This window comes from Dendropsophus ebraccatus, chromosome 10 (genome assembly GCF_027789765.1).
Source record: "Dendropsophus ebraccatus isolate aDenEbr1 chromosome 10, aDenEbr1.pat, whole genome shotgun sequence".
Lineage (NCBI taxonomy): Eukaryota > Metazoa > Chordata > Amphibia > Anura > Hylidae > Dendropsophus > Dendropsophus ebraccatus.
Genome location: NC_091463.1, coordinates 1 through 13,240, shown reverse-complemented (window position 1 = coordinate 13,240; position 13,240 = coordinate 1). Strand labels below are relative to the sequence as shown.

The 13,240-nt window shown below is 44.7% G+C and overlaps 1 protein-coding gene across 5 annotated transcripts in view; it reads right to left on the bottom strand.

The window, feature by feature from the left end:
• The window catches only part of SURF1 (SURF1 cytochrome c oxidase assembly factor), a 39,774-nt gene extending 32,354 nt beyond the window's left edge, over positions 1–7,420 (bottom strand). For 2 of the 5 annotated variants that reach the window (XM_069985714.1, XM_069985715.1), the window contains exon 1: positions 7,021–7,417. In XM_069985714.1, coding sequence (XP_069841815.1) covers positions 7,021–7,131 — 111 coding nt within the window. In that variant the 5' untranslated portion in view covers positions 7,132–7,417. Of the gene's footprint in view, positions 1–7,020 lie in introns of all 5 variants that reach the window. The other 3 variants (XM_069985717.1, XM_069985716.1, XM_069985718.1) reach the window with 3 other exon arrangements.
• Between the last annotated feature and the right edge of the window lie 5,820 nt (positions 7,421–13,240).

The window sequence follows — 13,240 nt, the reverse complement described above, 5'->3', positions numbered from 1 at the left end:
CAGGGGGAGCTGGACATGTGGAAACAGGGGGAGCTGGACATGTGGAAACCAGGGGGAGCTGGACATGTGGAAACCAGGGGGAGCTGGACATGTGGAAACCAGGGGGAGCTGGACATGTGGAAACCAGGGGGAGCTGGACATGTGGAAACCAGGGGGAGCTGGACATGTGGAAACCAGGGGGAGCTGGACATGTGGAAACCAGGGGGAGCTGGACATGTGGAAACCAGGGGGAGCTGGACATGTGGAAACCAGGGGGAGCTGGACATGTGGAAACAGAGGGAGCTGGTAAACAGGGGGAGCTGGACATGTGGAAACAGGGGGAGCTGGTAAACAGGGGGAGCTGGACATGTTGGAAACAAGGGGGAGCTGGACATGTGGAAACCAGGGGGAGCTGGACATGTGGAAACCAGGGGGAGCTGGACATGTGGAAACCAGGGGGAGCTGGACATGTGGAAACCAGGGGGAGCTGGACATGTGGAAACCAGGGGGAGCTGGACATGTGGAAACCAGGGGGAGCTGGACATGTGGAAACCAGGGGGAGCTGGACATGTGGAAAACAGTGGTTTTCTGATTTAACCCTATTTGGCCCAGTTCTCTCTGGAAGCTTCATAGAGGAGCTGGGGGCTGATCTGGAGATCCTGGGGGAATGGGGGCAGAGGTCCGACCCCTCCACCCCAGTCTCTTACAGGATAAGGGACAAGTATGTTTAAATCAGAAAGCTGTGATTCGGATCACAGAGAGCAGGGTGCAGCAGCCTGTAGTGGCTGCCCGAGTTAGCTAGTGATTGAGCCTGCGGTACCTCCCTGTGAGTGATGCACCTGTCTTAGGCAGAATGCAAATTATCTACCTCTATGGTATATGGGTCAGTCAGTGTATAGGGAAAATAATAGTCTTTGCATAATGGATTTAACTTTTTTTTACAGTTTTAACTACAGATCTCAGGTGAACCTGTTATACTGCCCATACATCCATGACATTGGGATAGTGAGCGACTCCGATGAGAAGACACCCCTTGTAAGTCACTGTTTCATTTTATGTGTCTATATATGTAAATGTAGAAGCCTCTAACACTGCTCTTAATTCACTATGAGTAATGGAGCAGAATATACCCTTTATTATTTAGAAAGCATTGTTGTCAAGCGAGGTTCCCTTTGAGTAACATAATCGGTTGGGGGCCCACTCAGACTTGCTCGCCCCCCCTAGGCTGAACCCCTAGCTACGCCCCTGATTTTCACACTAGCAATGGCCTCTCCTGGGCTAAATAAGCCTACAACTGGGCAGATAGGAGCCAAATTATCACTTTTATAGCACCCTTGGGACATGGGTGGCGTGCAGGCCAACAGGAGGTAGCCTTTCCTTTTTTACTCAGCCTGTAGTGCCAAAGCTGCAATGTGGCTGATTCAGGAGGCCGAACCAATGAGTCTTGGGTCCAGGCTCCTGATCCATAAAGTATAGTCATGGCCAGCATATTATTGCTGGCTATTAGTGAAAACTAGTCCCAGCTACCCTGCTCCCTTCCCAGCGTTCTCTGTCCTAATCTCCTTGCTTCTGTTCTGCCCATTTCCCGACCTCTTGCCTGACCTCCGACTACCTGCTCTCTTCTCAATTTTGACTTGGCTAGCTGACTGTTCTTTATTGTGTTTGTTTGTCCGTCTCTATTTTGTGTCACACTTGGTGTAGGGACAGACTCCGTGGATCTTATAAAACCGTGGAAAGATAGACTATCACTTGCCGCAGACACCTCATTACCACCAGGGCACCTGTGCTCCGAGAAGCCATTGATGCCAGAGGTAACACCTGACTCTCTTGCAAAGGCGCAAAAGGTCGAGGTACATAATTTCCTCTTTAAGAACAGACATTTTTTTTCTGATATCCCAGGTCGCACCTCACTCATTAAACATGACAATTACTGAAAAAGTTAAGCTCAGGCCCTACAGAATACCATAGGCCAAGAGAGGGGTTATATGCGAAGAGGTGAGGAAAATGCTGGAACTAGGGGTAATTAAAGAGTCCCATAGCCAATGGTGCAGTCCCATAGTTCTGATTCCCAAGCCAGACAGCAGCTGAAGGTTCTGCAATGACTTTAGTAAGCTAAATTCCATATCTAAGTTTGACGCTTACCCGATGCCACATGTGAATGAGCTCATTGACAGACTAGGAAAAGCACGTTACATCACCACCCTAGAGCTGACCAAAGGGTATTGGCAGATACCACTAACAGATGAGGCCAAAAAAAATACTGCCTTTGCCACCCCTGATGGGCTATTGCATTAAGTTGTTTTGCCTTTTGGTTTGCATGGGGCCCCCACAACTTTCCAGAGGGTTATGGATAAGATTCTAAGACCCCATAGACGGTACTCAGCAGCCTATCTAGTTGACATTATCATCCAAAGTCTGGATTGGTAATCCCATCTACCTAGGAAGCAAGCTGTTATAGATTCTTTGTGTAAGGCAGAATTCACAGCCAATCCAAAAAAAGTGTGCTATTGGTCTGGAGGAGGCCAAATACCTGGGTTACACTATAGGTTGTGGTCTTGTAAAGCCCCAAATAAATAAAATTCAAGCCATACAAACTTGGCCTCAGCCCATAAATAAGAAGCAAGTTCATGCTTTCTTGGGGATTACCAGCTACTACAGAGGGTTTATTCCAAACTTTGCTTCTCTTGCAGCCCCTTTAACTGACCTGACAAAGGGGAAAGACTCGGTCATGGTTAGGTGGACACCAAAGGCCGTAAAAGCATTTCAGACCCTTAAAAGCCTTCTGTGTGTCGAGCCAGTGATGATAACCCCAGACTTTGAGAAAGAGTTTGTACATCAAAGTGATGTATCTGATGTGGGACAAGGGGCTGTACTGTCACAGGTGCAGAATGGGGAAGAACACCCTATACTGTACTTAAGTAGAAAACTCAATGACCCCAAGAAAATGTATGCGATTGTGGAAAAAGAGTGCCTCGCTATTAAATGGGCCCTGGAAGCACTCCGCTACTACCTGCTCGGGCAGCACTTTGAATTACTGATCATGCTCCCCTCAAATGGATGTGATAAAGAAAAGAATAGAAGGGTCACAAGGTGGTTTTTGGCTTTACAGGTACAGGTTTACTGTAAAGCAAAGGCCAGGAACACAAATGGGAAATGCAGATGCCTTCTCCTGTGTACATTGTCTTGTGTCCAGATGTGTTCCAGCCCTGGGTCTGAAACAAGGGGGGAGGATATGTGACAGTGTCTGGATAAGTGGTAGATGGGGTGTATATATGCCTAAGATTTATCTCTCGGTTATACAAAAAGCAATAGGAAATTAGAGTGGCCACAGATCTGTGTTTTCTGCAGATCAGGTTTGGACAAAACCAGTTATTAGGGCCTGTGGTGCTGGAGTGGGAAGAGAGGGTGGGCCCCACTCCATCCAGACAGTCCGGGTCTTGGGCTGTCTGATTAGTCAGTCCTCAGGTGTGCGTGCCTTATGTAATAGGGACAGTGTCTATTAGAATGTTGCTCATAATATATATTCATGAGCAAAACTCGTAAAATTCATATCAAAATTCAATTCTACATTTTTTAAAGATTTTTTTAAAGCTGGAGTCGGAGTCAGTACATTTTTTTTCCGACTCCAGCGCCCTGCTCTCAAGACTCCTTCAAGAGTTCATTCAGAAAGGTGCATTGGAAGAAGTTTCTCTTCTGCTGCTCCCAAAAAGGAAGGAGATTGGTGTCTAGTCATAGACCTCTCCTTTTTAAACATATATTACTTGCAAACATTTCAAAATGGAGACAATAAGATCTGTGGTCTCTATTCTCCAGAAAGACGGCTTCTCTGCTACATTAGATTTGAACGACGCATACCTCCACATGCCCATTGCAAGGTGTCATTGGAAATTCCTAAGAATCGCCATGGTTCAAGGGAAAAGTACGACTCCTTTTCAATTCACATGTCTTCCTTTTGGTCTCTCCACAGCTCCAAGAGTGTTTACAAAGACCATCGTTGTTCTGAGCACTCGAGGAGTGTTCGTCGTTCCCTACCTCGACGATTGGTTCATTGCGGGAAGAGCTGCTTCTTTATCTGAAGTTGACGGTAGACATCCTGGAGAAGCATGGCTTCATTATCAATCACCAGAAATCCAACATGATCCCATCAAATGCTTGCAAATTTCTGGGGTTTGTAGTGGACTCAGCAGTCATGAGACTTTACCTGACTGAAGACAGGGTGATGAAGTTGACCACAGAGATCAAAGACCTCCTCTGCAGTGGCCAGGTGTCGGTGAGGAAAGCGATGAGTGTCTTGGGGCTCATGATTGCATCACTGGAGGCTGTCCCTTAGGCTTGTGCATATGTACGGCATCTCCAGGTCAACATTCTCTTGCAGTGGAACCACTTCCAGAAGGGTCTGGACGATCGTTTACACCTGCTGGGCTCCACAAGGAGAAGTCTTACATGGTGGTTAGATCCGGACAAGGTACGGTGTGGGAGAGATCTATCCAGTGCTCCCCAGTTAATTCTAACCACCGATGCATCCAGGTCAGGCTGGGGTTCTCATGTGGAGGACCAATGGGTTCAGGGCAGTTGGTCAGTGCAGGAGGGTCAGAGTTCGTCAAATCTGCGGGAGATTAGGGCGGTTCGTCTAGCCCTAAGGCAATTTGGTCACCTAGTTCTTCATCGCAGAGTACTCCTGCAATCCAACAACCTGGCCACCGTCTACTATGTGAACAAGCAGGGAGGCATCAGCTCATCTGATGAAAGAGTGCGAACTGCTGATGACCTGGGCAGAATCCCATCTTATGGATTTGAAGGCGGTACACATTCCGGGCAAACTGAATTCCAAAGCAGACTGGCTGAGCAGACACCATCTTGCTCCAGCAGAGTGGAGTCTTCATCCAGAATCCTTTGCTTGGATTGTGAGCAAATACGGTAAGCCAGACATTGACATCATGGCAACCAGAGAGAACAAGAAGTTGTCCAGATTTTGCTCTATATGCAGATGGGACAACCCAGAAGTGATAGATGGCCTATCTCTACCTTGGACAACTTTTCTTGCATACATTTTCCCCTGTTGACTCTAATTCCACGGGTCCTCAGGAAGATCCAGGAGGAGCAAATCACAGCGATTGTAGTGGTGCCATATTGGCCACAATTGGCTTGGTGACCTCTCGTATTAAGACTTTGAAGGGGCTGTTACAAGTGAACTCCAGTCCGTCCAGACTTGCTGAGCCAGAAGGATTTATACCATCCCTGCCCAGAAATTTTTCATCTTACAGCCTGGAAGCTAACAGGCAGGGGCTAGGAGAAGCAGGTCTGTCTGAAGAAGTGGTGGATATTCTGGAGGCTTTCAGAAGACCAGCTACTACTAAAGTCTACAATAAAGTAGCCCAAGTGTTCAGCTCCTGGTGCTCTAGTCATGAAATTTATTTTCCATCAATCTCCAACGTATTAAAATTCTTGCAGGAGGGATTTGCAAAGGGTCCTACAGATGATTTCTTTCCCTCCCTATAAGTTTATTGCTTTGCTATCCCTATTGTTCACTGTGCTGCCGTAGGATGAAATGAAATGAGTCCGTAGGCAGCAGAGCACCCCACCCTGATTCAAGTTTTTTACTGCATACTAACACAATGGGGGAGATTTATCAAACTAGTGTAAAGTAGAATTGTCCCCTAGCAACCAATCTAATCTAATAGGTTGCTAGGGGCAACTAAGACAATTCTACCTTACACCAATTTGATAAATCTCCCCCAATGTCTCTTGGTCTCTGGAGTCCTATTATAGACCTGTTTAATTGGTCTAATTACTCTAATTAACTAATTATGTTTGTTTCTTCTGCCTGGCAGGAGATTTTGAAGTTAACCCTATTGTTCACTATGCTGCCTACGAACAAAAGAGTTATGCTGCGTTTACACGGAACGACAATTCGCCCGATCGTACCATTAACGATGTCGGAGTAACGATTTTTTTTTCATAACCATCAGCGTTTAGACAGTACGATAATTTGTTTTGCAATCACTTAAAGCCTATTTCACACATTGGTTAAATCGTCGAACAACTGTTCACACGGAACGATCTGCAAATTTTTTGTGAACGATCAACGGTGATTTGAGAAGTTGTTGAAAGATCAAAATGAACGATTTCTCGCTCGTCGGTTGATCGTTCCCACGCCTGATTATCGTGCAAACTCACACGATAATTGTTGCGTGTAAACGCAGCATAAATTTTAACTATATACATCACATCAATACCACTACAACAGCATACCTCCCGTATGCTACACTGGGGTGTGTGTGTGTGTATATATATATATATATATATATATATATATATATATACACACATACATACACACACACAAACACAGCACATCATATACTACACGGGGGGGGGGGGGGGGGGGGGGGGGGTATATAATACATAGCACACCAGTACTACTGTAACATCAGACCTCCCGTATACTATACCGGGGGGGAGGGGGTGTATATATATATATATATATATATGTATATATATACAGCACATCAGTACTGATGTAACATCAGGTCTCCCGTACACTACACTGTGGGGATAGATAGAGAGAGATATATATATATATATATATATATATATATATATACACAGCACACCAGTACTACTGTAACATCAGACCTCCCGTATACTATACCGGGGGGAGGGGGTGTATATATATATATATATATATATATGTATATATATACAGCACATCAGTACTGATGTAACATCAGGTCTCCCGTACACTACACTGTGGGGATAGATAGAGAGATATATATATATATATATATATATATATATATATATACACAGCACATCAGTACTACTGTAACATCAGACCTCCCGTATACTACACTGTGGGTATATATATATATATATATATATATATATATATATATATATATATATATATATACAGCACATTAAATACTACACTGAGGGGGGGGGGGGTATCAGGGAATATCCTCCACGCTAAAGCGACAACCAACTAACAGACAAGTAAGCTGCAGCATCTCGGTCACCGGCAGATGTCGCTGTTATTACCGCCATCTCTGTATAACTTGTCCCGCTGTATTTCAGACGGGGAAACATGGTTATTACCGGACATCGTGCGCTCGGTGCAGGGCACCTCAGTAATAAGCTGACTCCAGACATCGTAGCGCGGCCGCGAAACTTCTCTGCTATAACCTCTACTGACAGTAGCAACTTTCCGGGTTAAAGTTCTCTGGCAACCAAGGAAACGAACGTCGACGGAAGCCCGGAGCACTCATAGCATTGTTTGTCTCTAAGAAAATGGCGGCGCCCAGTGATTTCGTAACGTTATTGGCTCCGGCATAATGGAGGCTGAGACACATGGTATGAACATGGACGAGCTGCCCGAAGAACTGCGGCTGTTTTTGCTTCAGCATCCGACCCTGCAGCTGATCCCTGGGAACAAGGTGCCTGCGACCGGATCCAGAGGATGATTGACCGGGACTGAGTGCACGTGACTTCCGTGTAACCCCCGTCACGGTTTACCGAGAGCCCAGCACTCTCCGACTAATAACTGTGATTTCCAATCCAGTGTATCCAGAGTATCACTAGGTCACACATAGTGATATAGAGGGGTCACACATAGTGATAGAGAGAGGTCACACATAGTAATAGAGAGGGGTCACACATAGTGATATAGAGGGGGGTCACACATAGTGATAGAGAGGGGTCACACATAGTGATAGAGAGAGGTCACACATAGTGATATAGAGAGGTCACACATAGTGATATAGAGAGGTCACACATAGTGATATAGAGAGGTCACACATAGTGATATAGAGAGGGGTCACACATAGTGATATAGAGAGAGGTCACACATAGTGATATAGAGAGAGGTCACACATAGTGATATAGAGAGAGGTCACACATAGTGATATAGAGAGAGGTCACAGATAGTGATATAGAGAGGGGTCACACATAGTGATATAGAGAGGGGTCACACATAGTGATATAGAGAGAGGTCACACATAGTGATATAGAGAGAGGTCACACATAGTGATATAGAGAGAGGTCACACATAGTGATATAGAGAGAGGTCACAGATAGTGATATAGAGAGAGGTCACACATAGTGATATAGAGAGGTCACACATAGTGATATAGAGAGGGGTCACACATAGTGATATAGAGGGGTCACACATAGTGATATAGAGAGGGGTCACACATAGTGATATAGAGAGGTCACACATAGTGATATAGAGAGGGGTCACACATAGTGATATAGAGAGGTCACACATAGTGATATAGAGAGGTCACACATAGTGATATAGAGAGGGGTCACACATAGTGATATAGAGAGGGGTCACACATAGTGATATAGAGGGGTCACACATAGTGATATAGAGAGGTCACACATAGTGATATAGAGGGGTCACACATAGTGATATAGAGAGGGGTCACACATAGTGATATAGAGGGGTCACACATAGTGATATAGAGAGGGGTCACACATAGTGATATAGAGAGGGGTCACACATAGTGATATAGAGAGGGGGGTCACACATAGTGATATAGAGAGGGGGGTCACACATAGTGATATAGAGAGGGGGGTCACACATAGTGATATAGAGGGGTCACACATAGTGATATAGAGAGGTCACACATAGTGATATAGAGAGGGGTCACACACAGTGATATAGAGAGAGGTCACACATAGTGATATAGAGGGGTCACACATAGTGATATAGAGAGGGGTCACACACAGTGATATAGAGAGAGGTCACACATAGTGATATAGAGAGGTCACACATAGTGATATAGAGAGAGGTCACACATAGTGATATAGAGAGGGGTCACACATAGTGATATAGAGAGGGGTCACACACAGTGATATAGAGAGAGGTCACACATAGTGATATAGAGAGGGGTCACACATAGTGATATAGAGGGGGGTCACACATAGTGATATAGAGAGGGGTCACACATAGTGATATAGAGAGGTCACACATAGTGATATAGAGAGAGGTCACACATAGTGATATAGAGAGGTCACACATAGTGATATAGAGGGGTCACACATAGTGATATAGAGAGGGGTCACACATAGTGATATACAGGGGTCACACATAGTGATATAGAGAGGGGTCACACATAGTGATATAGAGAGGGGTCACACATAGTGATATAGAGAGAGGTCACACATAGTGATATAGAGAGGTCACACATAGTGATATAGAGAGAGGTCACACATAGTGATATAGAGAGGTCACACATAGTGATATAGAGAGGTCACACATAGTGATATAGAGAGGGGTCACACATAGTGATATACAGGGGTCACACATAGTGATATAGAGAGGGGTCACACATAGTGATATAGAGAGGGGTCACACATAGTGATATAGAGAGAGGTCACACATAGTGATATAGAGAGGTCACACATAGTGATATAGAGGGGTCACACATAGTGATATAGAGAGGGGTCACACATAGTGATATAGAGAGGGGTCACACATAGTGATATAGAGAGGGGTCACACATAGTGATATAGAGAGGGGTCACACATAGTGATATAGAGAGGGGTCACACATAGTGATATAGAGAGGTCACACATAGTGATATAGAGAGGTCACACATAGTGATATAGAGAGGTCACACATAGTGATATAGAGAGGTCACACATAGTAATAGAGAGGGGTCACACATAGTGATATAGAGAGGGGTCACACATAGTGATATAGAGAGGGGTCACACATAGTGATATAGAGAGGGGTCACACATAGTGATATAGAGAGGGGTCACACATAGTGATATAGAGAGGGGTCACACATAGTGATATAGAGAGGGGTCACACATAGTGATATAGAGAGGGGTCACACATAGTGATATAGAGAGGGGTCACACATAGTGATATAGAGAGGGGTCACACATAGTGATATAGAGAGGTCACACATAGTGATATAGAGAGGTCACACATAGTAATAGAGAGGGGTCACACATAGTGATATAGAGGGGTCACACATAGTGATATAGAGGGGTCACACATAGTGATATAGAGAGGGGTCACACATAGTGATATAGAGAGAGGGGTCACACATAGTGATATAGAGAGAGGTCACACATAGTGATATAGAGAGGGGTCACACATAGTGATATACAGGGGTCACACATAGTGATATAGAGAGGGGTCACACATAGTGATATAGAGAGGGGTCACACATAGTGATATAGAGGGGTCACACATAGTGATAGAGAGGGGTCACACATAGTGATATACAGGGGGTCACACATAGTGATATAGAGGGGTCACACATAGTGATATAGAGAGGGGTCACACATAGCGATATAGAGGGGTCACACATAGTGATATAGAGGGGTCACACATAGTGATATAGAGAGGGGTCACACATAGTGATATAGAGGGGTCACACATAGTGATATAGAGAGGGGTCACACATAGTGATATATAGAGAGGTCACACATAGTGATATAGAGAGAGGTCACACAGTGATATAGAGAGGGGTCACACATAGTGATATAGAGAGAGGTCACACATAGTGATATAGAGAGGGGTCACACATAGCGATATAGAGAGGGGTCACACATAGCGATATAGAGAGGGGTCACACAGTGATATAGAGAGGGGTCACACATAGTGATATAGAGGGGTCACACATAGTGATATAGAGAGAGGGGTCACACATAGTGATATAGAGGGGTCACACATAGTGATATAGAGAGGGGTCACACATAGTGATATAGAGAGAGGTCACACATAGTGATATAGAGAGGTCACACATAGTGATATAGAGGGGTCACACATAGTGATATAGAGAGAGGGGTCACACATAGTGATATAGAGGGGTCACACATAGTGATATAGAGAGGGGTCACACATAGTGATATAGAGAGAGGTCACACATAGTGATATAGAGAGGTCACACATAGTGATATAGAGAGGGGTCACACATAGTGATATAGAGAGGGGTCACACATAGTGATATAGAGAGGGGTCACACATAGTGATATAGAGAGGGGTCACACATAGTGATATAGAGAGGGGTCACACACAGTGATATAGAGGGGTCACACATAGTGATATAGAGAGGTCACACATAGTGATATACAGGGGTCACACATAGTGATATAGAGAGGGGGTCACACATAGTGATATAGAGAGGGGGTCACACATAGTGATATAGAGAGGGGTCACACAGTGATATAGAGGGGTCACACATAGTGATATAGAGAGGTCACACATAGTGATATAGAGAGGGGTCACACATAGTGATATACAGGGGTCACACATAGTGATATACAGGGGTCACACATAGTGATATAGAGAGGGGTCACACATAGTGATATAGAGGGGTCACACATAGTGATATAGAGGGGTCACACATAGTGATATAGAGGGGTCACACATAGTGATATAGAGGGGTCACACATAGTGATATACAGGGGGTCACACATAGTGATATAGAGAGGGGTCACACATAGTGATATAGAGGGGTCACACATAGTGATATAGAGAGGGGTCACACATAGTGATATAGAGGGGTCACACATAGTGATATAGAGGGGTCACACATAGTGATATAGAGGGGTCACACATAGTGATATAGAGGGGTCACACATAGTGATATAGAGAGGGGTCACACATAGTGATATACAGGGGTCACACATAGTGATATACAGGGGTCACACATAGTGATATACAGGGGTCACACATAGTGATATAGAGGGGTCACACATAGTGATATAGAGGGGTCACACATAGTGATATACAGGGGTCACACATAGTGATATAGAGGGGTCACGCATAGTGATATAGAGGGGTCACGCATAGTGATATACAGGGGTCACGCATAGTGATATACAGGGGTCACACATAGTGATATACAGGGGTCACACATAGTGATATAGAGAGGGGTCACACATAGTGATATAGAGGGGTCACACATAGTGATATACAGGGGTCACACATAGTGATATAGAGAGGGGGTCACACATAGTGATATAGAGAGGGGTCACACAGTGATATAGAGGGGTCACACATAGTGATATAGAGAGGTCACACATAGTGATATAGAGAGGTCACACATAGTGATATACAGGGGTCACACATAGTGATATACAGGGGTCACACATAGTGATATAGAGAGGGGGTCACACATAGTGATATAGAGAGGGGTCACACAGTGATATAGAGGGGTCACACATAGTGATATAGAGAGGTCACACATAGTGATATAGAGAGGTCACACATAGTGATATACAGGGGTCACACATAGTGATATACAGGGGTCACACATAGTGATATACAGGGGTCACACATAGTGATATACAGGGGTCACACATAGTGATATAGAGAGGGGTCACACATAGTGATATACAGGGGTCACACATAGTGATATACAGGGGTCACACATAGTGATATAGAGGGGTCACACATAGTGATATAGAGGGGTCACACATAGTGATATAGAGGGGTCACACATAGTGATATACAGGGGTCACACATAGTGATATACAGGGGTCACACATAGTGATATAGAGAGGGGTCACACATAGTGATATAGAGGGGTCACACATAGTGATATACAGGGGTCACACATAGTGATATAGAGAGGGGGTCACACATAGTGATATAGAGAGGGGTCACACAGTGATATAGAGGGGTCACACATAGTGATATACAGGGGTCACACATAGTGATATACAGGGGTCACACATAGTGATATAGAGAGGGGGTCACACATAGTGATATAGAGAGGGGTCACACAGTGATATAGAGGGGTCACACATAGTGATATAGAGAGGTCACACATAGTGATATAGAGAGGTCACACATAGTGATATACAGGGGTCACACATAGTGATATACAGGGGTCACACATAGTGATATAGAGGGGTCACACATAGTGATATACAGGGGTCACACATAGTGATATAGAGAGGGGTCACACATAGTGATATACAGGGGTCACACATAGTGATATACAGGGGTCACACATAGTGATATAGAGAGGGGTCACACATAGTGATATAGAGGGGTCACACATAGTGATATAGAGGGGTCACACATAGTGATATAGAGGGGTCACACATAGTGATATAGAGGGGTCACACATAGTGATATACAGGGGGTCACACATAGTGATATAGAGGGGTCACACATAGTGATATAGAGAGGGGTCACACATAGTGATATAGTGAGGGGTCACACATAGTGATATAGAGGGGTCACACATAGTGATATAGAGGGGTCACACATAGTGATATAGAGGGTA